The following is a 27,850-nucleotide window of genomic DNA, read 5'->3' as shown; positions in this document are numbered from 1 at the left end:
CCTGGGAATTTTTTTATGAACTTGCAGTTACATTGGATCAGACCTCCAGAAAAGTGGGACAAAACCATACTGGATTGCATCCCAATCCCAAAAAACAAACAGGCCCATGGTGGCTAAATTTTCCCCCAAGCCAATTTCAAAGATGCTTCAAGTACCATCCATCCATCCATCCAAAAAATTGGTGTCCCCCATCTATAAATATGTCCTACAAAATATCCACAGAACACAGTTCCTGCAATTTATGGGAAAATAATCAAACAGCCCTGAGGTACAAGAAAACAACAAGGAGAAACCCAAACAGAAAAATTCCTTGGATGTGAGCGCCCAGACTTAAGGATTTTATTTGCAGGAGAAGAAGAAATCACATCTTCTGCTCTTACAAAATTTAAGAGGGACAAAAATTCATGGATGAACTCAGGCCAGCTCTGCTGTCAGAGAATGTTGGGATTTAAGCTTCATTGGACTTTCCATGGAAAGGATTCCAGGAAACGTGTAAATATTGGGATGTTGTTTGGAGTTGTCATATTTTCCTGGATTTACATAAAACCAGAAATTTCAAGTAAACTAAAAAGAGCTGGATTTCTTTCCTTGCTTGGTTTTCCCAGCCTGGACAAACAGGCTGCCACAACAGCCTAAGCTCCTTATGATCCCACTGGTGTCATTCCTACCCTGGGAAAGGGGATTTCAGTCCCTGCAGCTCAACCATATAAAATCATCCAAGGAGTAGCAAGAGTTTGGCTGCTGTAAGGTTTTTGCTGGCTGGGTTTGGAATTATGGAATCATTGAATGGTTTGGGTTGGAAGGAACCTCAAAGCCATTTCACCCCCAGCCATGGGCACGGACAATTTCCACTGTTCCAGGATGCTCCAAGCCCTGTCCAACCTGGCCTTGGACACTTCCGGGGATCCAGGGGCAGCCACAGCTGCTCTGGGCACCCTGTGCCAGGGCCTCCCCATCCTCACAGGGAGGAATTTCTTTCCAGTATCCACCTAAATCCCCATTCTTTTAGTTTCAAACTGTTCCACTTGTCCTGGCACCATCTGGCCGCGTTAGAAGTCCCTCTCCCTCCTTTTCTGCAAGCCCCGCTGCATTCCCAGGCGATGGCGAGGGCGCCCCTGGAATTCCCCAGTCAGTCCTGCCCGGTACCAGAGCGGGAAGGATGCGGGGACGGGGAATGATGGGGGAGCAGGGAACGGGCTGTGCTAACGGGATGCGGGGATGCTGGGGGCTGGTCGGGTGGAGGCGGAGGGAGGCGGGAGGAAGGCGGTCCCGGGGACAGGAGGGGATGGCGCTCGCCGCCTTCCTGGCCATAAAACGGCGGGGCCAGGGCCGGGCGGGCGGGGAGGAGCGGCGGGAGCGGCGCGGCCGGAGCGGCACGGCGGGGAGCGCGGCGGAGAGGAGCGGAGCGGAGCGGAGGGGCCGGGCCGCCCTGCCGAGGTAACCGGGGCGGCGGGGTGGGGGTCCCCCGGCCGGGAGCGCCGGGACGGCCCGCGGGCTGAGCCGGGCTGTCCCCGCCGCTGTCCCCGCCGCTGTCCCCGCTCAGGTCCCCGCCGCTGTCACCGCCGGGTCCGCGCCTGGGGCGGGCAAAGGAAACAGCGGGGCCGCTCTGCCCGTTCCCCCCGAGCCCCCAGCCCACCATGGGCAGCCCCTCCCGCATGACAAAGGGATGCGAGCTCCGGGCACGGGCGGCTCCTGCCCGCTGGGCTGTGCCGTGGGCATGGAATCGCCAGGGAAAGGGATCCAGAGCCACTGCGGGAGGGGACCGGGAAGCCGGGACCGCGCTCATCCTCTTTCCATCCTTCCGTCTCTTCGTTGCCCAAGTCACTCCTTGTTCAAAGGCGATTCTCCCTATGAGCCGGGAGGAGCAGTGAAACGTTGGCTCAGCTCTGCCCCCATGCCCGAAAGTGCCCAGAGTTCTGTCTTTGTCCTTTAGTTGCTCCGAAATTTGTGTTGGGATCCTTTGGAGCAGCTCCTGGGAGTCTTTGCAGCAGGACATGGGGACGGGGCGAGCCCTTGGGCTGTTCCCTGGGTGTGGGACCAGTCCTGGGGGGTCCCAACCTCCACGCAGACCTAGGGCAGCACTGAGATCACCCAGGGAGGGGGCAGAGCTGGAGGTCAGCCCAGGGAACCCCTTCCCTCCGTGGTCTCCCAAATGCCTGCACAGAGCACGGCACGGATCCAGGCTCCGGCTGCTGAGCCAGGTTTATGTAAGCTGCTGATTTGCAGTGTCAAGAGACATCCAAGAACCGGCTTGCCTTTGGAAAATGTATAAATCCGTGGCATCTGCCACGGAGCAATTGCTGTAGCAGCAGCCCAGGATTTGTCTTGCTCCCAGCCCCTTGGAGAGGTTCTGCCATCTCCCAGCTTGGCTGCGAGTCCGTGTTGAGCACTTTCCAGGAGCGAGGACAGAGCAGGAGTGCCAAAAGGCTCTGTCCCTCTGTCCTTCAGGGAGCTGGTGCCGCTTTTCCCCAGCCCCAGGGTGCTCCTTGCGTGGCACCACAACCCCTCCAGCCCCGGCTTGGCGGGGCCCCCGCACCAGGAACTCCTCCCTCACAGCTGCTCCTGCCCGCAGGATGCCGGGCTGGCGGGTCCCCAGGGTGTGACAGCCCTGCCTTTCCTGTTGTTGACAGCAGCCCCACGTCCCTGCACCTTCCTGGGCAGAGGGGCCGAGCCCTCTGCTGCCTGGAGAGCTCAGGTGGAGATGGCACGGTCAGAGCACGGGCTGTGTGCCACGGTAGGGGAGGTGGCTTTGGATAGTGCTGCTTGTTCCAGGAGCCAGGGATTGGGGAAGAGAGATGATTTCCAGACTCCTGGAGAGACAAGGATCTGGTCCTGCCCTGCCTGCTGACCCAAACCAGGCATTTAGTGGTGGCTTGGCAGTGCTGGGGTGGACTCTGTGATCTTAGAGAGCTTTTCCAATCTAAACAATTTTATGACTCCACGTGTGATCTGGCTTGGGATCCTTTCCAATCACCTGGGACCGGAGCAATGGCTTGGGGCCCCTTGGGATGCCCTGCAGTCGGCCGGGAGCAGGGCAGTGGTCTGTGTTTTCTGGCAGTTCTGACATGGTTTTGACCTGTTTGTGCTGCAGGAGGGAGCTCACCATGGCCCTGGCAGAGCCCGCGAGCTGTGCCAAAGGCAGCGAGGACAGCAACCCCTTCCCTGACATCATCGAGCTGAACGTGGGGGGACAGGTGTACATCACCCGGCACCCCACGCTGGTCAGCGTGCCCGGCTCGCTGCTCTGGGAGATGTTCACCCAGAAGAGCGCGCGCTCGCTGGCCCGCGACAGCAAGGGCCGCTTCTTTGTGGACCGGGACGGGTTCCTGTTCCGCTACATCCTGGACTACATGAGGGACCGGCAGCTGGTGCTGCCCGAGCACTTCCCGGAGCGCGGCCGGCTGCAGCGCGAGGCCGAGTACTTCATGCTGCCCGAGCTGGTGAAGCTGCTGGTGCCCAAGCTCAGCGAGCAGAACTCCCTGGGCGACGATCCCTGCCAGAGCGACCCCGAGGAGCCGTCCCCCGGCGCGGACACCGCGCGCAGCCTGAGCTCGGCCGCCGCCGCCGCGCCGCCCGGCGCCGCTGGCACCGAGGGCCGCCGGGCAGGCTTCATCACCATCGGCTACCGCGGCTCCTACACGCTGGGCAGGGACAGCCAGACGGACGCCAAGTTCCGCAGGGTGGCCCGGATCATGGTGTGCGGCAAGACCTCGCTGGCCAAGGAGGTCTTTGGGGACACCTTGAACGAGAGCAGGGACCCGGACAGGCCCCCGGAGAGGTACACGTCCAGGTACTACCTCAAATTCACCTTCCTGGAGCAAGCCTTTGACAAACTGGCCGATGCCGGCTTCCACATGGTGGCCTGCAACTCCACGGGCACCTGTGCCTTCGCCCACGAGCAGACGGACGACAGGATCTGGACCTCTTACACCGAATATGTTTTCTATCGTGAGTGACACAAAACCAACCCTCCGCCAACCAACCACTGACTGTCCCTTTCCCGTCCCGTGCTGGCTGTGGCCTAGAAGGTAGAGATCCATCCCCGAATCCCGGCGTCCTCCCTTTGCCTCCTTTTCAGTTGGTTCTTGGGTTTTTTCCCTCCTCCTTGCTCCACGTTGAACCTGCCCAGCTCTTCCTTGTAGCAGCTGCTGACCACCAACCTTCCTCCCTCTCTGTGACTTCTGCGGTCGCTCCCAACCCTCCCTGGATGTGTGGACTCGGACAATGCTGTGGATGTGGGCTGGGTGGGAGGGGCGGGACACGCTGGACACTGCTCTGGGCTGGCATTCCTGCAGCTGGATGGGCTTGGACACTGGACTGGGCTCTCTGTCCTGTGCAGCTCCATGGGATCCTGCTGCACGCTCCAGGACCTGCCAAGGGGGTTCAGAGAGGAACCCTTGGGATAAAGACATGGGGAAGGTGGGAAGCAGAGCCAGGGAGGGGGTGGGGGTTGGGAAGTGGCAGCCTGGCAGCACGGCTGGATTGGCAGGAGCCCTGTAAGCAGCTTAGCCTGAGGCTGGCAGCGCTTGGGAAGGGGAGAGGCTCCCCCTGTGCTCGCAGCTCTGAGCTGAGCTATCGCCACGGCTCCGGGATGCCTCGGGCGGGATTTTGGGGGGGATTTTGGGGAGGGTGGGAGGGGCAGATGTTCTGTGAGGGAGGTGGGGGGGAGCGGGGAAGGCTTGATGTGCTCGGTGGTGTAAAATACTTATACAGCTCTCCAGCTCCTTGGAGCCTTGTCAGCCAAAATGTCCCTTCATTTTTTCTTGGGAGCACAGTGGGAATCACGGGGATGAGGTCGGAATGCTCCAGTGGTGGTCAGGCCACAACTTCACCCAGCAAAGGGAGTTGTGGCCATTTTGGTGATCTCCCATGAGGTGTCTCCACTCCCAGCTGTCCAGGCCCTCCTGGGGCTGGAGCTGCTGCTGCTCTCCCCCACTGGATGATGCAGAATAAAGGGACAGCCCGGAGTGGCCGTGTGCCCACGTGCCCAGCTGGCACAGGACAGGGAGGTTTGGGGTGGGGGCTCCAAGAGGAGAAGGAAATAAGGAACACAAAGTTATCAGAGACTTTGTGCCCTGCTCTGCCCCTCCTGTGCCTGCTGGGCAGGATCCCAGGGCAGCAAATCCCCAAGCCCAGCCCTGGGTGATGCCCAGCCCCAGCTCTGGCACACAGCCTCAGCCTGCAGGGGAGATGAGCCTGATGTCCCTGATGTCCCTGTCTGCTGCCTGTGCCTGTCCCCTGGTTCTCTGCCACCCTTCCTGGCACACACCACCCATTCCTGACATCCACCATCCAGCCAAGGCATGCATCACCCATCCCTGGCACCCACCCTCCATCCCTGCTCCTCCACCACCCATCTCTGCTCCTGCATCCTCCATCTCTGCTCCTCCACCATCCATCCCTGTTCCCTGTCTCTATCCCTGCTCCTCCACCCTCCAGCCCTGCTCCTCCACCCTCCATCCCTGCTCCTCCACCCTCCAGCCCTGCTCCTCCACCATCCATCCCTGTTCCCTGTCTCTATCCCTGCTCCTCCACCATCCATCCCTGTTCCCCGTCTCCATCCCCATTCCCTGTCTCCATCCCTGCTGCCACCACCCCTCCCAGCCCCTGTGAAGCTCCTGGAGCAGGAGCTGCAGGATCTCCTCCCCAGCTGGACAGCTTCCAAGGGGCTGTTCCTGCTTGGCATTCATGAGGGAGGAAGGTTTGCAGCTCCTTCCTAGAGAGGAGGGAGGGCTCTGGGGCCAGCAGAAGTTTCAAACCAGGTTCTCCCTCTCTCCTGAAGAAGGGGAAGGCAAAAACGGTATTTTGACATTTTTCATGGTCCTGTTCCTCATTCCAACAACCTTTGGAAGAGGAAATGACAACAGGCTTTAAAAAAGACAAGAAAAAGGAACTTGAGCTGTGTGTGCACACAAAGAAAACCTTTAAGTAAAGGGGGAGGGGACCTGCATTCCATATTTACTTTATCTTTTTGAACTCGAGATTTTCCTAAATAGGATTGGGAAAAGAAATTGCTGCCTTGTGGGAAATGGGGCTCTTTTGATGTTTTTCCCCACTGGAACTGGGCTGAAAAATTGATCTCCTGGGAAGAGGAATTTTTGCCTGAGGGAGAAACCAGAATGGCAGAGTCACCATTCCAGGGGTTTTGATGTGGCAGCTCTGGGATCAGGGCTGATCCCCCACACGAAACACAAGCAGGGGTTATTCCTGAATCCTTCCAGAGCCTGATGGTTTTCCTGGAAACCGAGGCTTCATGAAAAAATCCTTTTGTTGAGATCCCATCTCCACAAAAATGCACCCGATTTGGGGTTATTTCTTTTCCTTGCATGTATTTATTTATAGGAAAAGTGTCCTTGTCATGGCTGGAGGAGAACCTGGCTGGGAGGAGAACCTGGCTCATTTGATCCCCAGGAAAGACCTTGGATAAATAAGATGAAATTTGCTGGGAAATGGTGGCATGGAAAAGCATCTCCTGGAGGTCTCCTCCTCTGAACAATCCTGGCAAGCTGGGAAGAACCAGGCAGGGAATGGCTGGAGGGAGCTGGGAGCTCTCAGGGCCTCAGGGAGACAGTGGAGAGCAAATTCCCTGATGCTGCCTGGTTTTCCTGGGAATATTCCCGTATTTCTGTGATTCCCAGACCCCGAGCTCCTGCTGGGCCATCCCTTGGGCTTGTCCAAATCACCCAGAGCTGCTCTGCTGGTCCTGTCCTTGTGGTCCCCCCGAGCCCCTCCCACCCCTAGGCTGTCCCTAGGGAAAATCCAGCCCTGTCCAGCTCCTTCCCTGCTGGGCTTGGACTTGGAGTGGTTTTCCCTTCCCACCAGGAGCACAGGATGCTGCTCTTCAGCTTTCTGCCAGTGCAAGGCGGGTTGAGCCAAGCTCCAGGTGCTGCTGGGGGCAGCATCCCGCTCTTTTCCAGGGGCTCCATCCCGAGATCCTCCCCACCACTGCATTCCCAGGGCGGGGGAGAGGTTTGGGATGCCCCAGCTCGTCCCTGGGAATGCTGGCACCCCGAGGGCGGGCACGTGGGCAGAGCACACCTGGAGCAGTGTTGGCTGGCATGTGCCAGGGGGGATTATCCACCTTGTCTGGGAAAACCAGGGCCGGCAGGGATTCCCGGGATTACTGAAATCTGCCCCGCCCTGAGGACTCAGCAGCCTTTCTCATCCTGCTGGGAACCAGAGCTGAGGGCTGGCATGGGTTCGGGATGGGTTTGGGATGGGTTTTAAGGCATCGAGGTGCCAGGGGCTGTCCAGATCCCGGGTGGGTGCCCCAAAGGCGCCTGCCCTCCCCGCAGAGCTCAGCACACCCCGGGAACCTTCCCCCAAAGAGCTCCTGGCCCCCCTCCCAGGGGCAGCACAGCCCAGCCTTCATTTCCAGATTCCTGGAAAAGCCTCCATCCCAAAATAAAACCCCTGGTGGGAGGGAGGCAGAGCAGGAGCTGGGGCTGGCTCTGCCTTCCCAGGCAGGCACTGCCCACAAATTGCTGGTTGCTCCTCACAAAAACCGAGCTTAAGGAAAAGCCAGATCCCATCTGTCTCCACCAGGCACTTCTGCCACCCTGGAGAACATCTGGAAACACTTTGTGTCCTCAGCCTGGCTCCAGCCCCTCTCCAGGGGCACCCTTGGGGGGCAGAGGAGCCCCAAAGCTGAGCTCCCCCACCTCCTGGAGCAGCTCAGTCCCACGGGATGGGGATGAGGACAAGGAGGCTCCTGTGGGGGCTACAGGGGGACACAAAAATCTGATTCCCTGTCCTGAAATTCATCCTGCCATGGGAGACCGGGTCAGCACACCACAAAAATCCAAGGGATTTGATGGAATGTTGAAATAGAAAGGATTTGGTGATGGAGGAGCATTGAAAGGGGAGAAGCAGCTGGAAGTTGGAACCAAGCTCTTCCTCTCTCAGATAACCAGGGAATGGTTTGGCTTGGAAAGGACCTTACAGCTCATCCAGTCCAGCCCCACCCCCTGCCAGAAACAGGGACAACTCCCACCATCCCAGGCTGCTCCAAGCTCCCTCCAACCTGACCAAAACCGTATTACTTTTAAAAATAAACCCCCAAGACTCCCTTTAACAACAATGGACATCCAGCACTGGGAAAAACCACCGGAGAACAGGGGAATTTTCCAATTCCTGGTGCAGAAACTGCAGCCTGGATGCTTTGTTTAGGAGGGGTTTAACAAAACAAGGGCTTGGGCTCAGTTTAGCAGCTGCAGCTGCTGTGTTCTGACCACAAAGAGACCTCTGGGCCTCCTTCCCAGGGCTGTGGGGAGCAGGAGGGGGAAGGCAGATGAGTGTCGAGGTCTGCTGGAGGTTTTGGGAGCCTTTGGATGTGTTGGATTCTGGTGAGTGCTGGAGAATTTGCCCAATAAATCTCGTTCAACCTGCCCTGACAGTTTGTGCTGAGCTTAAGCAGGCTGGACTTGGGGACGTCCAGGTGGCTTCCTTCAAAGGCTCTGGCAGGGCAAAATGTTTTCCTTCATTCCAGGTGATGGACGGCTGGGAATTATCCCCCCCTGCTCCAGGAGAGCTGGGAAGGATCTGAGGGAAAGCTGCTCCTGCAAATAACCTAAACCAGATTCCAGCTAAATCACTCTGGAGCCAAAGCACAACCTCTGCATCCCAAATGTTTGTGTTTGCTGTCCCTCCTTTCCCTCCTCCAGGATAAATCCCCGTGGGATAAATCCACCAGCATCCTTAAAGGATGAATCATTCCTTCACCCCCACACCCCTAAAAACTCCTACCAGGAATAAGTTTAAGGTCCCTTCCCACCCCAACCAGTCTGGGATTCTGGGATTCCATTATCTGGAATTTTGGAGGGAGATGGAGCCCGGCCTTGTCATGGCCCTGAGCCGTCATCCCGAGGATCCCTGTGGGAAGCAGGGAGGAGGAGCAGCTTGTTCCCTGGACATGAAATCCCTGGAATGTTCCTCCCAGGGAACAACAGCCCCTTCCAGCAGGAGCAGGCATGAGGGGCTGCAGATTTTTGGGCCATTTCACAAGGAAAACTGCCTGAAAAATCCGATTTTTCCCTCATAATTCAGCTTTTGAGTTCCCATCCAGTTAGAGCCATGGAATATTCCACATTGGAAAGGGATCATCCAGCCCTTCAGGAATGGCCCCTGCAGGGATCAAGGTTTGTTTGGCTTTGGTTTGGGGCCCTTTCCAGGACTAGGGAGGGTCCAGCCCCAAAAACCCAAACAAAGCCCAAATGTTTAAGGTTCAAAGATGAAAAGAATAAATAAAGGAAATTAGGGAAAAAAAAAAAGGAAAAAAGTTTTCCTTAGGCCAGCCTTGTGCTGTGGGATTGGCCAGACAGGGAGTGTTTATTGGGTCAGATGAGGAATGCACAGGAAGCTTTGGGGAGCTGGAGAACCCAAAGGGACAACAAAACAACCTCAAAGTGGGGTTGTGCCTCGCCCAGCCTGCCCTGCCTCAGTTTCCCCAGGCACAGCGTGAGGAAATGAGTCCTTTGAGGTCCTTATCGGGCTGTTCTGGAGAGCAGAGCTCTGCTGGGAGCATGGAAAGGATATTCCAGGAGTCCCTCTGGGCTGTGCAGAAATCCTTGCTCTGCTGGAACACAGCCTGCCCACATCTGGACCCCCAAGCAGAGAGAACCACGGAATATTGTCCTGGAATGGTTTGGACTGGCAAGGACCTTCGAGCTGCTCCAGTTCCATGGGCAGGGACCCCTCCACTACCCCAGGTTTTTCCAAGCCCCACCCGGCACTTCCCCACGCTCTCGAGCTGTTTTTAACCAGGCAGGATAAAAACCCCGCCGAGTTTCACTGCTTGGCCCCACCTGGGATCAGCTCCTGAGAGCTGAGACTGCCAGCTAAAAACCCCAGGATCAGCCCAAATCCTTCCCCTCTCCGGCAGAACGAGGGATTAGAGCTCGTTCCGTGCCGTCCCCTCTCCCTGGAATTACTCCCTGAGCGCAGCCATTATTCCCATTAGTCCCTAATTTGTTGTTAATGGAGCGCTTTAATCAACTCCAAGGATTAAATGCCATGGAGGAGCCAGGGGAGCGGCCTTTTCCAGCTGCAGGGATGCTGAGCCGGGAGGGCTGCAGGGTCTGAGGGAGAAGGAAAGGCACGACAGGGGACAGGGAGAGGCCACAAGTGACATTTCAGGAGCAGAGTCTGCATTTAACTGAGAAAAGAGAGAAGTAAACAGGAAATTGTTTCGCAACCTCCCGCCACCAAAGCCTCCCCTGCTCCTCTCCGCTGCCACGGACCCCAAGGGCTCCCCAGGAAAGGGGTTTTTCCCTGGATCCCGGGATGCCTTGGCTCCCACGGGATCCCCTTGGCGTCTGGGGGGTGCAGCAGCAAACCTGGCACCCAAAAATGCCCCTGTCCGGGGAGGGGGACCCGGCTGCTCCCATCACCCCGGGAGATCCCAGCAGGGATTCTGCGGCAGGCAGAGCCTCCCTGGCGTTTGGGATTCCCGATTTTTCCTGCAGCTCTTGCACCTTTTAACCCCCAGTCCTCATCCCTGTCACTGTCGCTGTCACCGCCTTCGGCCGCTTCAGTGGAGCAGCTCCAAACCGAGGGAAGCGAGGGGCAGCCAACGTTTCCCATTTTATTCCCAAATTATTATTGTCCTTTGCACGCCTGGGGGGGATTTAACACAACCCCCAGGGGAACACAAAACCCCCATTAACTCCGCGCCGCAGCCTTTAACCGGAATTTGGCTCCAGGGGAACTGCAGTCCCCAGGTCCTGCTTTGGAAGGATTCCCGGCCTTCCCGAAGGCAGCAAAAGGGGCCAGGAAAGCACTTCCAGCCGGCTGGAAAGCTGGGCAGGCACTGAGGGGCTGCGATAGGGTGCTGATGTTAAACACTCCTCCCAGTTCTGGCATTTCGGAGCGGTTTCAATCCCCTCCCCCGCTTCCCCCCGGCGAACCGCAGCCCCTGGAAAGCGCAGCTGCTTCCTTCCAACGGGATTAATTTGTATTTGGAGGAGGAATGAGGTTTTGGCACCAGGGATCTCCACCGTGAGCAGCTCCTCTCCCTCCGGAGCTGAGGTCATGCAGCAGTGTCATGGAAATGAAGGACAAACTGTCCTGGCTCTGTCACCGAGCCCTGGCGGGGGCCGGGAACCTCCCCGTGTCCCCAGGTTTGTTCCTAGGTCTGTTCCCAGCTCTGCTCCCAGGTTTGTTCCCAGGTGGGTTTGCTCCTGGCTCTGTTCCCAGGTTTGGTCCTAGGTCTGTTCCCAGTTTTGTTCCCAGTTAGGTTTGCTCCCATCTCTATTCCCAGGTCTCTTCCCAAGTCTCTTCCCAGTTTTGTTCCCAGGTCCGTTCCCAGCTCTGTTCCCAGGTTTGCTCCTAGGTCTGTTCCCAGGTTTGTTCCCGGGTTTGTTCCCAGGTAGGTTTGCTCCCATCTCTATTCCCATTTCTATTCCCAGGTCTCTTCCCAAGTCTGTTCCCAGTTTTGTTCCCAGTTTTGCTCCCAGGTCTATTCCCAGCTCTGCTCCCAGTTTTGTTCCCAGGTTTGCTCCCAGCTCTGTTCCCAGCTCGGCTCACTGGTTTGCTCCTAGGTCTGTTCCCAGCTCTGTTCCCAGGTTTGCACCCAGGTTTGCTCCCAGGTCTGTTCCCAGGTTTGCTCCTAGGTCTATTCCCAGCTCTGTTCCCAGGTTTGCTTCCAGCTCTGCTCCCAGGTTTGCCGGGAGGGCTGGTTCCTCCTGGCAGAGGAACCTTCCTCCATCCCCTCCTTCCCACCCCGGGATCTGCCCCTTCCAGCTGGGGCTGGTCCCCCCTGCCCTGTGAGGGCTGGTTCCTCCTGGCAGAGGAACCTTCCTCCATCCCCTCCTTCCCACCCCAGGATCTGCCCCCTTCCAGCTGGGGCTGGTCCCCCCCGCCCTGCTCGTGTTCCCACTGGATCCTGCAGGAGCAGGTCTGGGACTATGGAATTTTTAGACTGGGAGAGACCTTGAAGCCCATCCCATCCCACCCCTGCCACGGCAGGGACACCTCCCACTGCCCCGGGCTGCTCCAAACCCCCTCGAGCCTTGGGCACTGCCAGCACCCAGGGGCAGCCACAGCTGCTCCGGGAATTCCAGCCCAGCCCCTGCCCACCTCCCAGCCAGGAATTCCTTCCCAGTATCCAATGTCTGGGGCTCGGAGTGGTCACTGCGACCTCCCGTGCTCGTGGACGTCCCAGATGAGCTCAGCAGCTCCGAGTAATAATTAATCCAGATAATTAATTGTGTCTTGGATGAAAGCGCTGGAGGGGGCTGGGAGCAGCTGGAGCATCCCGGGTGTGCCCAGGGCAGCTCTTCCCTGCTGATCCATGGAAGTTTCTTTTGCTTGGCTTATTTTGTTTGTGGGGTTTCTTTTCTCTCTTTTTGTTCTGAAGACCAGAATCAAATCAAACAAAAATCCCAAGCCATTATTTAAATAATAGGAGGAGCTTGGAGCCACCGATTTAAAGGGATTTAACTCCAACCTTAAAGCCCAGAGTGCTGCAATTTCCTGATTAATTCTTCCACCAAAAAAACAAGGATAAAACCCCTCCTGGCCTTGCCTCTGCTCTCCCTGGATCCTTCCCTTCCCAGGTGAACATTCCCAGCTCTCTCCTGAGTCTCTGAAGTTAAACCCCCCCGAGGTTTATGAAACATCCAGGGCACATTCCCAAGGCACATTCCTGTGTCCTGTTTGTCATTCTACCCATCCCACTGGGAGATTCTCCACCAGAGCTGATGCCAAGGTCCTTTCCCACCAACTTCCACCACCCCGTGATTCCATTTCCTCCATTTTCCTCTTGGCCCTTTTCCCTTTCCCACTTTCCCACTAATAAAAGCCCTTCATCCTGAACTGGCCTCTTGGGGACATCCCATTATTCCATTATTTATATGTTGGGAGCAAACCCTTGATTCCATCCCTCCTTTTCTCTCCCTTAATAAGCTTTTAATCCGTGCTGGAAGTTCAACAATCCCCTCTTGGCTCCAGACTTTCCTTAAAAGCCTCTTGGATGGCCTTGATCCAAGAGCCCTCAGGAAAATGGAATAACTGCTCTCCATTAGCCACAAATTTGTGGACTGAGCATAAAACCAAAGCATTTTCCCCCCACGTTTATTAGAAGGGTTTTAATTCTGCTTTTAATTATGATTTCAGTTTAATTAACACGCAGCCACAATTCCTAAATGGAATTGCAAATGTGCTCAGGTAAACCTTTTATTCCATGGAAAAATGCACATTTGTGATTAATTATGACTGGTGCCAAACTGATCATTAATGAAGCTTTAGGGTTAATTGGAACCAGGTGCAAATTTCTCAGAAAGGGCTGGAAATAGTGCAGAAAATCCCTTTTTTTGATAAAAAAATGTGGTTTTCTCCTTCATCTCCTACATGGAATATCCCAATTTCCCCCTTTCCAACAACAGTTCAGTATTAAGGGTAATTTTCACCTCCCTCCCCACGTTGTGTTAATGGGTTTCCAGGAAAAACTCCAATAGCAACCAGCTCCAGCCAGGCAGAGTTGCCTCATTCCAGCCCCCTTTGCTTCCAGCAAAAGCCATGGAATTAATAAAGCATTTGGGAATGACTCCAGACTTCCCCCCCTTCCCTGAGAGTGGAAAACAGGTTGTTGATCCCATTTCACAGCTGAGGATTTCCGGGATGGAGAGCAGGGAATATTCCTCAGCCTTCCAAGGAGCACGAGGGCGGCTCCTTCTCTTCTCCAGTGGAAAAACCTTGGGCTGCTCTGACGCCCAGGCTTCATCTGATCCCAAATCCTAGGGAAGGGGATGCACCAGGACACTGCTTTGGCCCTGTTCCTACAGGACATCTGGGATCAAAATTCCCTTTCCAATCATTCCCAGTTTCTGCTGGTGCAGGGGCAACTCTTGCTGAAATTGGGATAGGGTTGAGCTGGAGAACTTTCCCATGGATTGAGGGGTTTCCCAACTTCCAAAAGGCAGGAAATGTTGGGAGGAGCCCAAATAGTTTGGAAAATAAAACCTGGCTGGGCTCATAGCACATCCAAGGGGAAAATCCCAGGGAATGGTTTTTCATGGGACACAACCACAGCGCTCGTTTTCCTTGCATCCCTCTCTGGTGGGGGTGTGGATGTGGAAGAGCAGAATTCCATGGCTTTGGAGCAGGATCCAGACCCACACGTGGGTGTGGAGGTGTGGAGGGAGATCACCAGAATTCCATGATCTCGGAGCATGGCTCCAGATCCAAACCTTCTCCTTTGTTTCCAGGTCCTGTTGTGCTCTCCAGGCAGCTCTCCAGGCACTGCAGCCTTCCAGGTAAATCCACGGGGAAGGATGTCCTGGGGGAAGCCTGGGAGTTGGGGGAGGAAGAATCCCAAATATTTGGGCTGTGATTCCCGAGGTTCCCAGCACTTGGTGGCTCCTTGGTGGCTTCCACCCCTTCACCACATCCATGGAATGTCCCCAAAGCCGGGGTGTTTGTTGGACAACATGGATTTTAGGCCGAAGTGGAGTTGAACCAACATTTTCCAGTGGCTTTGAAATCTTCCCAAACCCTGGGAAGCAGCAAGTGCCCATCTGAAATCTGAAATAAAATGGGATTAATGCAGCTTTTCCAGCGGAGCAGAGCAAGGACAGCCAGCACATGGAAGGGGTTTTGTTATCCCTGGGATGGGGGAAAACCAGGACAGAGCAGCTCCTCTGCTCCCACTGTCCCAGGGATTAACCCAAAATCCCAGAGAGCCGACGGGAGGTGCTGGAAGAGGAATAAACTTCTGGAAAACTCTGCCCGAGGTGTGCAAAGCCTCTGGAAGGAGCAAACCTTCCCTCGGCTCCTGGCACTGCTCCAGCCTCCGCCTCCTCCTCCCAATCCTATTAGAATTAGAGCTATAAGAGGAAAAGTCCATCCCCAGAGCAGCGCTGGCAGCTTGGCCTTTAAATCTTTAATAAGCACGGGCTGCAGGTCAGCACGTGGAAGTGGGAATCCAGGGCCCTGGAGCTCTGCTGGAATGTTTGGGAACGCCTGGAGAAGCTCAGCTGTGCAAATGAAATGAATGAAATTAATGAAATTCAGCATTGCTCTTATTTCACAGAAAATCTTTCCCCTTCCACTTGTGTGCCAGGAATTCCATCCCAAGCCACGTCTCCGTGTGCTGTCCAGGTGTTGTTCTGCCCAAAAGGCTTTGGAATGCCCCACTGGAATGGAGCTCAGCTCAGATTCCCTCCTCCAGGACTTGGGGACTTGGGTGCAAAACCAGCCACTCTGGGATATTAATTGGAATTAGGAATGGAACCTTTCCAGCTGCACTGGCAGTGACCACAGAGCCTCTGGATGGAGCTGGTGGTCCTGGGAAGCAGGACACCCTGGTTAGAGCCTGGCAGGAGCCAGGAATTGTCTCAGGAACCACAACTAATGAGGGAGGCCATGGGCACAGGGCGTGCTGGGATCCTGAGATCTCCTGGGGGCTCAAATGGATCTGGAGGTCCAGCCTGGCCAGGCTGTCTCTGGGCAAATTCCTGCTCTCCTGGATTCTGGAAACCACTGAACACAGAATCCTGCTCAGCTCTGAGGGTTTTGGGAGCTGGAGCACCCAGTTCCATCCCCTGCTTCCCACGGCCAGGCAGAGCAGGATTGCCTTTATCCCAAATCAGGGTGGCCTTGGTGAAAGTCTTCATCCCCCCCTGGAAGAGCAGAGTTAGGTGGGATATTGGGAAGGAATTCCTAGCTGGGAGGGTGGGCACGCCCCGGCACAGGGTGCCCAGAGCAGCTGGGGCCGCTCCTGGATCCCTGGCAGTGCCCGAGGCCAGGTTGGAGAGGACAGTGGAAGTGTCCTGGGTGATCTTTCTGGGTGATGATTCCATGGTTCCCTGTCTGCCTGGTGGGAAGAGCTGTGGAACTGGAGCATGCAGGGGATTTGCTGCTCTCTGTGCCAATGGGATGATCCCACTCTGACGCTCAGTCATGGAGAAGACAATCCCTTGGATGGAGCAGGAACTGCAGCTGGATCCAGAGGCTCGTCCATGCTGTGTGGCAAATGGAAGAGTGTGTGGAAATGTCAGGGAAGAAAACGATGGAAAGCTGAAGCACTAATCTCAGGATAAACACTTTGTATTCCTCCCTATTTATAAATCCATGGAAATGAGGCAATATATGGAAAGGCAGGGATAGAAAGGTTTAGGAAAAAGGCAGGAGAGCAGGACCAAAGCACGGAACAGCAGCTCCTGGTGGAAATGTGGGATGTGATTACAGGCACTGCCCGAAGATCAGGGATCACCCCAGGAAGGGTTTGGGAGGCACTGGGAGTTTTCCTGATCATTCCTCACCCTGGGAACCCAGCGTGGTGCTCTGGGAGGTTCTTTTGTTCTCTTCCCATATTCCCTGTGCATCATTTCCCTTCTAAGATTTTCTCCTTTGGGTGTTGATTTTTAGGAAGCTCCTGGCTCAGCCTTCCCGTTCCCGAGCCTTCAGAGCCGGAGCAGGGCCCCAAAAAACCCATGTCCTCCTCCGAGCCCATCCTGGACCGCAAGGGAGACTCGGTGGAAGCACTTCCAGGTGAGAACAGCACTTCCAGGTGGGATCAGCAATTCCAGGTGGGATCAGCAGTTCCAGGTGGGATCAGAAATTCCAGGTGGGATCAGCACTTCCAGGTGGGGATCAGCAATTCCAGGTGGGATCAGCACTTCCAGGTGGGGATCAGCAATTCCAGGTGGGATCAGCACTTCCAGGTGGGGATCAGCAATTCCAGGTGGGATCAGCACTTCCAGGTGGGGATCAGCAATTCCAGGTGGGATCAGCACTTCCAGGTGGGGATCAGCAATTCCAGGTGGGATCAGCACTTCCAGGTGGGGATCAGCAATTCCAGATGAGAACCAGCACTTCCAGGTGGGAACCAGCACTTCCAGGTGGGGATCAGCACTTACTTCTAGGTTGGATGCAGCTCAAGCTCATCAGGAGCTGCTCCTCTTGGAAGAATTCTTGGCAAAGCTTTGCCATCCACACTATGGATCACTAATCCCAGTAAACAGGAAGGTTTTAGAATCCACCAATGGAATTATTTCTGTGGGAGAAGCCCCCTAAGATCACAGCCCAGCCATTCCCAAGTGTGGCAATACCCGATGTGCCCAAATGCCACATCCCCAGGGATTTTAAACCCCTCCAGGAATGGGGACACCACCCCTGCCCAGCTGTGCCAGGCCTGGAAAAACTTTGGGGAATAAAGGGATGGGCTCGGCAAGGAGGGAAAGCTGCCTTTGCTGCACCCCAGGCAGAAGTTCTGCTGGCACAAAGCAGGATGGCTCCACCAGCCCAGGCCGCTGCGCCGTCACCGCGATCCCACCTCTGGTGTCTGAATCCACCGCAATTCCCATCGAGCTGGAGGCGCTGCTCTGGAAAAGCCAGAGGGAGCCACGCTGGGCAAGCCCTGGCCGGGACAGGGATCAAGGCTGTCCTTCACTCCCCCTCTGCTGGCTGCACTCCCAGAGGAGCCCCCGGCTCCTCCTGCTCATCCCAGCCACGTTATCCCACAGGACTGGGCAGGCAGCTGCAGCATCCCGGCTCTGGGAAAAGCAAAACTCCTGCCCATGGAGAGAAGGCAGAGAGAGCCGGGGCACCTTTGGAGAGGGGATTTGGGAGACCCTCAGAGAGAGAATTTGGCAGATCTTTGGAGATGGAATTTGTAGTTTCTTCTTCTCTGTTTTCCTGGGAATGCCAGAACTGGAGCAGATGTTAAATTAATCAGTGACAGGGAATATCCACTGCTAAATGTGTCTATTTTACATATATGGATAAAAATAAGCAGGAAAAAATACTTGGACTGCACAGATCCACAGGAAACCGCCTAAAACTGACAGCAGAGCTCCCAAAAAAACAAAAAAGGGAATGTTTTGGAAACAAGAACAGCTGCACAGGGGATGGACTGAATTGCAGGAATCAACTGTGATGAAGGCAGCCAAAATTCCAGCCCCAGACACTGCTCCCCTCTCAGCTCTGGGGCGTGGGCCCTGCCAGCTCCAGGGAGGGCAGGAAAGCAGGAAAATCGGGAGGAATTGGAGATGAAAGGCGCTGTGGGATGGACGGGAACAGTAACGAGGTGCTGATGGATATCGGCTCGGGGACGGGGTGGGGTGGTGAGGGCTGATTTAGATCCCGGCGGGAGCTGGCCGGGAATTAAAGGCACAAAAACCTTGGACGGGTTTGTTCCAGCTCCAAGGGATTGAAGTCCTGGATAACAAAAGGTGGCTGGAGTTAGATCTCCATCTGTCAGGCCCGACAGACACGCGGATTTAAAGGCTAAAAAGGTCGGAATTGTGCAGCATCCCATGCTCAGGAGTCATGGAACAGAATCCCAGAGTGGCTCGGGCTGGAAGGGACTTTAAAGGTCACCTAATCCCCCCTGCCATGGCAGGGACCCCTTCCACTGCCCCAGGCTGCTCCAGGCCCGTTCCAGCCCGGCCTGGGACGCTGCCAGGGATGAGGCAATGCAGCCTCGATTCCAGGCTGGAGGCATTCCCACATTCCAGCCGTTCCTGCAGCCTGTGCATATCCACAAGCACTCAGCAAACACTGATTTAATTTAGATGAAGGATCTCCAGGGCATTTCCTGCAATCACATTATCCCTACATGGACCGAGATCCCGCAGAGTCGAACATCCTTATAACGCTGTCACACATTCCCAGAGCAGCTGGGGCTGCCCCTGGTCCTGGCAGTGCCCAAGGCCAGGCTGGACAGGGCTGGAGCAGCCTGGGGCAGTGGGAGGTGTCCCTGCCATGGCAGGGGATGAGCTTTAAGGTCCCTCCCAACCCAAATCATTCCAGGACTCCAAGATTTCTATAAAAGATGGAATTGTGAGCTCCATGCGCACAGGGTGATGTTTGTGAGCACATCTCCATAATTTATGCAATTCCCAATCTTTTTCTCACAGACAGCCTGGGAGGAAGAGGGGAGCAGAGCTCCTGCCCACCACGGGACACTCCAGGGGCTGGACAATCCCTGGAACACACGGAACCAACGCCAGCAGGTACCAGTGCCCAGCTCTCCTCCAGCCCAGGGAGCTGCACCTCCCCTCCAAGGAACCCAGCCCTCAGAAAAATCCCTGAAGTCCCTGACCCCACCTTGCCTCCTCCTGGCAGCTCCTGTACCACAGAGGGAAATGTGGATTACTCCAGATTTTCCTTCCCAGGAAGGCCCTTCCTTCCCAGGGCTCCAAGGTCTTTCAGGAGGTGCCTTTTGCTGTTTGGAATTTTTTTCCCCAGCTTCTTTGCTGAGTTTTTCCAACAGCAGGAATGGATTACAAAAGGAGAATCCAGGGAGAGTCGAGCTGGGTTTTCTGCCATCTCTGTCATGAGTCTGGGGCTCCAACAACTCTCTGCACCTGAGCTTGGTGCCCCTGCCAAGGGATCAGGATTCCTTGGGGATCCAGCTGGCACCACTGGCACTGCCAGGGGCCTGTGCCAGGGCCTGGGTACCAGAGCTCATTGGCACGGGAAGCTCCCAATGCTGTTCCCAGCTGGATTAATGCCATAAAACAGAACAATTCCTGCAGAGTCAAGTCCTGAGATGATGGGATCCACTAGCTGGCACGGGAACAGCTGGTTTGGATTGGGCACTGGGATGTTGAGGAGACACCCTGGGGATGCTCTGGATGCACCCTGGTACCCCCTTCCCACGCTTCCCAAACCCAAGGTGCTCTTCTAGCTCATTTGGAAACTTTTTCCATCTTTATTTTTGCCCACATCACCCAAGTTTAAGAGGCTGGAAGGAATTTTAAGATCTCCCATTTGGGATCACCCAGGAATGTCCTATTCCCTCCCATCCATGCCGGGACCTTCCAACATCCCTGGGGATGGAAGCAGCGTGGGAGGGCAGCAAAGGCAGCGCTGTGAGCCCGGGCCCGAGCTCCTGTCCCTGCCACAGCCCCTGGAATAACGCAGCACCGTCCCGGAACCGCGGGCTGGGGACAGTGTGTGCTCCCCGGGCTGGGGACAGTGTGTGTGTGTGCCCGGGATGGGGACAGTGTGTGTGTGCTCCTTGGCATGGGGACAGTGTGTGTGTGCCCGGGCTGGGGACAGTGTGTGTGTGCTCCTTGGCATGGGGACAGTGTGTGTGTGCTCCCCGGGCTGGGGACAGTGTGTGTGTGCCCGGGCTGGGGACAGTGTGTGTGTGCTGCCCGGGCTGGGGACAGTGTGTGTGTGCTCCCCGGGGTGGGGACACTGTGTGCTTCCCCCCGCCAGGAGCCGGTAATTGCCCCCAGCAGGATTCCAGCGGCTCCGCGGGGCTGCTCGGAAGTGTCGCTGCTGAATTTAATTGGAGCTCTAAAGCACAAGTGGCGCCGGGAAGGAAAATCTGTGGGAGAAAAGATCAGAGCAGCGAGCCAGGCCGGTCCCTGCTCCCAGCACAGCCGGAGGGACACTCGGGGCTGTGGGTGTCCTTGGATCATCCAGGGTCACACCCCCGTAGTGCCAGGGGGGCTCAAGTGTGAGGGAAGTTAAACCTGAGGAGCAAAACGAAGGCCAGGCTGGACACTGGGGCTGGGAGCACCTGGCATGGTGGAAGGTGTCCCTGCCATGGCAGGGGTGGCATGGGATGGGCTTTTCTTCCCTTCTCACCCAAACCATTCCAGGATTCTGAGATTAGGAGCAGGGAATTTGTAGGGATGTGAGTTTGTAGCCTGGCACCAGCCCTGGCAGATCACCCAAAGAACATGGGATAGGAGAAATATTCAGGAGCCATTCCCTGGAAACCTGGATTTGCTCTCAGTCTGGTGACCTGAACAGTGCCTCAGACAGGAATAATGGGATGTAAAATGGAAAACTTTGAAAAATAAATGTTATCCTGAAGCAGCCACAGTCATGGGATGCTCTGGGAGCTGGGATGCTGGAGAGGAACTGAAGGATTTGAATTCATTCCCCAGCTCAGCCGGAGGCTCCTCCTGGGAATTTGGGTGCTTAAATTCCCCAGCCTCAGCTCCACATCTCCCAAAAGCAGCTCCCAGGTTCACAGATAAGATGGTTAAAGCAGCTTTGAGACTTCATCCCATCACTCAAAGAATTTGGGGCAAAGATTCATTCCTGTAACTTCCCGGAGAGATTTGCCAAAGAAAATCCATCCTTCGAGGTTCTGCTCGCTGATGGATGACATTCCTGCTTCCACCTCCAGCAACTGCAGAGCTGGAGCTGCTCAGCAAATGTCAAACTGGGGAAAAAAATCAGAGGAAGGAAAGTGGGGGGGGGGGAAATTCCAACTCTGTCCTTACAAAAGTCTTCAAGGAAAAAGAAGATTCCGTTTTCTGCTTCTGTGCAGGGGACAAAATGTAGGGTGGGGGATTTTAAATAGGAATGGTTCACTCCTTGTTTTCTATGTCCGCCACCAGGTGTATTTTAAAAAGAATTCCCAGCAGGCCTCTCACCTCCCTCATGTCCCGCTCCTCACACTCCTCTCTGCTTTCCCTCCCAGCCCTCGCGGACGCTGCGGAGCCGAGGGAGAGCCCCGGGAGGAGACAGAACCCGGGTCACCCCGGGAGCGCTGCGGGACCCGCCGGCCCTGGGGAGCCCGGACCGGCCCCATCCTCATCCCCGGAGCCCGGACCGGCCCCATCCCCATCCCCGGAGCGCATCCCGGCCTCATCCCCATCCCCGGAGCCCGGACCCGCCCCATCCCCATCCCCGGAACACATCCCAGCCCCATCCCCATCCCCGGAGCCCCTCCCGGCCCCAGCCCCGGAGCCCGTCCCGGCCCCAGCCCCGGCCTCATCCCCATCCCTGGAGCGCATCCCGGCCCCATCCCCATCCCCGGAGCCCGTCCCGGCCCCCGGCTCGGAGCCCGTCCCCGGCAGGGTGGCTCAGCCGGAGGGGAAGGTCCCCAGCCCCAGCGAGTCCCAGCCGTGGCCAGCAGCTCCCGAGGAGTGCCCGGCCCGGCCCAGCACCCTGGACTTGTGCCGCTCCCTGAGGAGGCTGGAGGAGCAGCGGCGGGACCGGGACCGGGCAGCGGCCAGGGAGAACGGCCTGGAGGCCACCACGGCCACCACCACGGCCACCACCACGGCCACCACAGCCACCGGCACGGCCACCACCACGGCCACCACGGCCACCACCACGGCCACCACCACGGCCACCACCACGGCCACGGCCAGCAGCGAGGAGCGCCGGGCCCTGCAGTCCGAGCTGGGCAAGTGCATCGAGGAGTTCCGCAGGATCAGGATCCCGGCCGCCTTTCCCAACAAAAAGCGGCAGTGGCAGAGCGAGCTGCTGAGGAAGTACCAGCTGTGAGAGCAGAGCCCGGCTGGCTGCAGGGACTGATCTCCCCAGGCTGGTGGCGGCTCCTCCGCGCTCCCAAAACGAGGAGCAGAGGGGGCTCCTGAAGCCCATCCAGATGTTGAAAGGGTCACAAGCCTGTCCCCACCATGGCCATGGAGGGGCACAGGCACAGCTGGAGGGGGTAGGACAAGGAAGGATGTCCAGGGGGGTGTTCAGCACCAGCAGAAATCCCCGCGTTTCTGAGGCTGAGTTTCCCTGGCATTTCAAACAATAAAATCGAGTCGGTGTCCGAAATGAGCTCCAGTCTCCTCGTGGCTTCGGGGCAGAGGTGGGAATTTGGCTCTTCAGAGCCCTACAAGTGCCTGGGAGATGGAGTTCCCTGAATTGCTTGGGTTTGGGGCTGTGGAGGGGGAGACCAGATCTACATTTTTATTCCTTTTACATGGAGCCAGGTCAGTAAAGTGTTTGGGGAAGTGTTCAAGGAAGCGTTTGGAGAAATATTTGGGGAAATGTTTGGGGAAGCTTTTAGGGAAGTGTTCACAGGGACATGGAGAGCACAGCAGTGTGAGATGACCCTGGGCAGAGCTGGCAGCCAGGAAAAGGCTCTAATCCCCATCATTCCCTGCACAGGATCCCCCATTCCCGGGAGACAGGCAGACGGGAGCTCAGGGAGCAGGGAAGGGGCTGAGCCAGAGCTGCAGTTGGAGCTGGAATCTGGCCATGGCTCTCTGGAGGCTCCTGAGCACAATGAGCTGCAGAGACACCGCCCGTGCCAAAAGGAGCTGGCAAACATTCCCAGCTGGATCTGGCACCTGCAGGCAGCCCTGTTCGGAGCCCGTCCCCGGCAGGGTGGCTCAGCCGGAGGGGAAGGTCCCCAGCCCCAGCGAGTCCCAGCCGTGGCCAGCAGCTCCCGAGGAGTGCCCGGCCCGGCCCAGCACCCTGGACTTGTGCCGCTCCCTGAGGAGGCTGGAGGAGCAGCGGCGGGACCGGGACCGGGCAGCGGCCAGGGAGAACGGCCTGGAGGCCACCGCGGCCACCACGGCCACCACAGCCACCACCACAGCCACCACCACGGCCACCACCACGGCCACCACCACGGCCACGGCCAGCAGCGAGGAGCGCCGGGCCCTGCAGTCCGAGCTGGGCAAGTGCATCGAGGAGTTCCGCAGGATCAGGATCCCGGCCGCCTTTCCCAACAAAAAGCGGCAGTGGCAGAGCGAGCTGCTGAGGAAGTACCAGCTGTGAGAGCAGAGCCCGGCTGGCTGCAGGGACTGATCTCCCCAGGCTGGTGGCGGCTCCTCCGCGCTCCCAAAACGAGGAGCAGAGGGGGCTCCTGAAGCCCATCCAGATGTTGAAAGGGTCACAAGCCTGTCCCCACCATGGCCATGGAGGAGGCACAGCTGGAGGGGGTAGGACAAGGAAGGATGTCCAGGGGGGTGTTCAGCACCAGCAGAAATCCCCGCGTTTCTGAGGCTGAGTTTCCCTGGCATTTCAAACAATAAAATCGAGTCGGTGTCCGAAATGAGCTCCAGTCTCCTCGTGGCTTCGGGGCAGAGGTGGGAATTTGGCTCTTCAGAGCCCTGCAAGTGCCTGGGAGATGGAGTTCCCTGAATTGCTTGGGTTTGGGGCTGTGGAGGGGGAGACCAGATCTACATTTTTATTCCTTTTACATGGAGCCAGGTCAGTAAAGTGTTTGGGGAAGTGTTCAAGGAAGCTTCAAAGAAGTGTTTGGAGAAATATTTGGGGAAATGTTTGGGGAAGCTTTTAGGGAAGTGTTCACAGGGACATGGAGAGCACAGCAGTGTGAGATGACCCTGGGCAGAGCTGGCAGCCAGGAAAAGGCTCTAATCCCCATCATTCCCTGCACAGGATCCCCCATTCCCGGGAGACAGGCAGACGGGAGCTCAGGGAGCAGGGAAGGGGCTGAGCCAGAGCTGCAGTTGGAGCTGGAATCTGTCCATGGCTCTCTGGAGGCTCCTCAGCACAACGAGCTGCAGAGACACCGCCCGTGCCAAAAGGAGCTGGCAAACATTCCCAGCTGGATCTGGCACCTGCAGGCAGCCCTGTTCTCCTCAGCATTTGGGAATTACAGCTTCTCCCACCCAGGGACACGCTCCAGGCTCTCCCTGCCTGCGTCAGCCCCCAGCTGCACGGGGCAGCTCTGCAGGGGCAGGCCGGATTTTGGGATGGAGGAGGAGGATGTTCCTGGCAGAAGGCCTTGGAATTCCTTCTGATTCCTTCCTGGATGGTGCCCATGGTGCCTGAAGGTGACAAACGCTGAACTCTAAAGCATTTTAGCACCTGAGAGCTGCACGCTCTCAAAAATGCAGCGAAAATTAAAATTAAATTAACAAATCCTTAACTGGGCAGCAGCCAACACAACTGGCACTTGGAGAGGAGCTGTGGAATAGTTTGGAATCTTTCTTGGATGATCCTCTGCTCTCCAGGATCAGCAGGATCCCTCAGGCTGCCCCTCCCCAGGGCCCTGTGCCGTTCAGCCCTGCAGGGGCTGCCAGAGGTGCCTGGGATGGTCACAGCCAGGGCTCACCCACGGGCAGGAGCAGCTGGGAAGGGACTCCTTCCTGTCCATCCTTCAATATTTGTCTGCTTCGCTCAGGACGGGGCTCGGTTCCCTCTGATTTGGGGAATTTATTCTCATTTATCTTCACATCCCAGGAAATTCCTCTTTGTCCAGCGCTCCCTTCCAAAGCCAAGAGGACACAGAGCCCCATTTGGTCCCAGGCTTTGATCCTGGACATCAGGGAGAGGAATCCCGAGTTTAGGCAGGGTCTGGCTGCCCCGAGCACAGCCCTGAGCAGGGGTTGGCAGTCGGGAATTCCTGCTCCGTGTGATGCTGGGAACACCAGGTGTCTTCTCCTCCTTCCCAGAGATTCCCCTGGTGTTTCCCACTGCTGAAGGTGGGAACAGCTCCTGACAGGTCCATGTGTTGAGGTGAATTATCTAAGTGTGGAGACACGAGGCTTGATTCTATTTTTCTCAGAAGGTTGATTTATTATGTTATATATTATATTAAAATACTACATTGAAATTATATTAAAAGAACAGAGAAAAAAAAAGATTAGAAGGTTCGAAAGAACAAAAATAAAATAAAATGCATAACAAAATCTTGTGACTGCTCACAGCCTCAACACAAGTGGCTGTGATTAGTCATCAAGTGAAAACAATTCACACAGATTAATAGAAAATACACCTGCTGCATTCCACAACAGTATATAGTGATTATTTACATTTCTCTCCTGAGGCCCTCAGCGCCTCAGGAGGGGAAAATCCCAACAGAGGATTTTTCATAAAATATCATAACTACATCCATGCAGAGCTTCCTTCCATGAGTTTGTCCTGGGAGGGGCAGGAACGGGAGATGCCCAGGACACAGCTCCTCCCCAGGGGAATGAACCCCCCACTTCCCCCTGGATTGATTTCCCACAAACACCTCGGCTTTCCTGGAGCAGCAGGAAGCCATTAATTACCCAGTGACAGTGCTCCCTTAATTGAATGTCATTATTCCTTAATTAATTAAACACCAATTAATTACCTGGAACATTGCATGGCACGCAGCAAATGCCATCGGCTGCTGCAGACAGAATAATTTAAACATGGCCCAAATAACAACGAGCAGGAATTGTCCGGCAAAGCAAACAAGAAGGATTTTATTTCCCTTGGGATTTGTGAGGAAAGAAAAACCCCTTCCAACCAAATCCCTGCAGGAAAGCTGGAGGGGTTTTGCTTTCCAAGCATGGCCTCAGCTGCTTCCCTGTGGCATCACCCGTGGATCCCAAGCTGTGCATTCCCAGCAGCTCAGAGCTCCTTGCACAGGATCCCACAAAGGAATTGGGATATTCCACGGGGAGAGAAGTGGTGGCCTCACTTGGCTGTGAAGCATTTGGATTTGGTGGAATTTTCATGCAGGAAAAAGGAAAAAATTTTGTTTCTTCCTGATCTGAACGAATTTCAGGAGCAGATTTGAGCTTCCCAGCCTGCTGGTTTAGGAGAAACCCCCCAAACCGGGGGCTGGATCCTCTGCTCCCTTTAGGGGCTCTGCCTTTCCAAAAGGAATAAAACCCAATTTTTCCTTCTTTTTTGGGCATTTCGGACAAATCCTCCCTGCAAGCAGCACATCTGCAGCCTGTCGGCTCACGGCAGCGCTGGGAGAGGGGACAGGACATCCCTGGGGTCCCGCAGCCCTTGGCCACGGCTGCTCCCGGGATCCCGGGATGCTCCGGCCCAGCCCGGCAGGAGTTAAATCCCAATCCCTCGGGATGCCAGGCGATAATAACCGTGCTCAGAGCCCGAATGGCCGGCAGCGCGGATTGGAAATGGATTAGATTTTATTTTAAACCGGCAGGAAAGGCTGGAGCAGCTCCAGGGAGGGGAGACACGGCCACATGGGATAGGAAAAGGAATTCTGATCGTTCCGAAGGATCCCCCCGGATAAATATCTCTGTTTCCAAACAGCTCCATCGGAGCCAAACGCCTGCCTCTTATCTCTGATCTCCTATCTCTGTTTTAGGGCTGCTGTGGGTTCCTGTCCCTTCTCCAAGCTCCAGAAAGCTCCAGCTGCCTGCAGGAAAATCCATCCTCTAAAGGAAAAGTTGGGGCTGGGGCTCGGGGGCAGCAATTTTGGGTTCACAGCGTTTTATCCTCCTCAGATTCTTCCTCAAGGGTGTTTCTCCCTGGCACCTGGAGCAGCACCTGGAGCCAGCCCAAGGCAGCAGGGTGAGAAGGGGATGGAGGTGTGCCGGGGTCGGCTGTTACTCCACATCTCCCCCTCCTGTTTGCACCAAAAGCACCCTCTTTACAACTCGACTCACGACACCCCGCACACACAGAAGAATGCATGGAATTACAATCAAGAGGACTATGAGAATCACTAAAATTTGAAACCCTATTTTTAAAAATTCTTTTCCCAAAGGTGAAAGATCAAAAAACTTCGCCATGTCTTCAATCTAAGATCTAGTGATTTCACTAAGTTTTTTTACACTCTGGGATGGATGGGAGATTGGGAATTAGGAATTGTTCCCTGGCAGGGTGGGCAGGCCCTGGCACAGGTGCCCAGAGCAGCTGTGGCTGCCCCTGGATCCCTGGCAGTGCCCAAGGCCAGGCTGGACACTGGAGCCCAGGCTGGACATTCACCCCAGGCTGGAGCACCTGGGATGGGGGAGGTGTCCCTGCCATGGCAGGGGTGGCATGGGATGAACTTTAGGATCCCTTTCCACCCGAAGCATTCCAGGATCCCTCTCCACGGTGCCACCTGAGCCACAGCCAGAGCAGGAATGGTTTAGGAGCGAATCCCTGGAATGTTCCAGCACCTTGGAACTGTTTATTCTCATGTCCAAAGAGAGAACGGGATCAGATTCATTCCTGGAGCAGCCAGGAGGAGGAAAGGGTCCCTGCTCTGCTCTGACACATCCGGGGATTTCATTGATCCCAATGTTCTCCCAGCAGGAGTCTGCAGCCTGAGCTGTGGCAAACAAAGCCATTTTTAACTCTTCTGCAATTAGTTTGATTTATGTCTCTTTTCCAATTACTGGGAGATGAAGATCAGGGTCAATGGATTTTCTGGGAACTCTAAATCAGGGCAGAACTTGGTGTTAGAGGGAAAAGCCTGGATGTGATCCAGATGGGCAGGAAAAGGCTCCGAGGT

At 56.0% G+C, this 27,850-nt stretch overlaps 1 protein-coding gene across 1 annotated transcript; it reads left to right on the top strand.

The window, feature by feature from the left end:
• The first annotated feature begins 1,377 nt into the window (after nucleotides 1-1,377).
• LOC120512676 (BTB/POZ domain-containing protein KCTD12-like) lies at nucleotides 1,378-5,419 on the top strand. The gene is made up of 2 exons (XM_039731245.1): nucleotides 1,378-1,437; nucleotides 3,092-5,419. The coding sequence occupies exon 2, from the start codon at nucleotides 3,105-3,107 to the stop codon at nucleotides 3,954-3,956; it is 852 nt and encodes a 283-aa protein (XP_039587179.1). The 5' UTR covers nucleotides 1,378-1,437; nucleotides 3,092-3,104; the 3' UTR covers nucleotides 3,957-5,419.
• Nucleotides 5,420-27,850: the final 22,431 nt, after the last annotated feature.

This window comes from Passer montanus, unplaced genomic scaffold, assembly GCF_014805655.1.
Source record: "Passer montanus isolate IOZ18808 unplaced genomic scaffold, ASM1480565v1 scaffold76, whole genome shotgun sequence".
In the NCBI taxonomy this organism is placed as follows: domain Eukaryota; kingdom Metazoa; phylum Chordata; class Aves; order Passeriformes; family Passeridae; genus Passer; species Passer montanus.
This window is presented reverse-complemented; position numbering and strand designations above follow the sequence as displayed.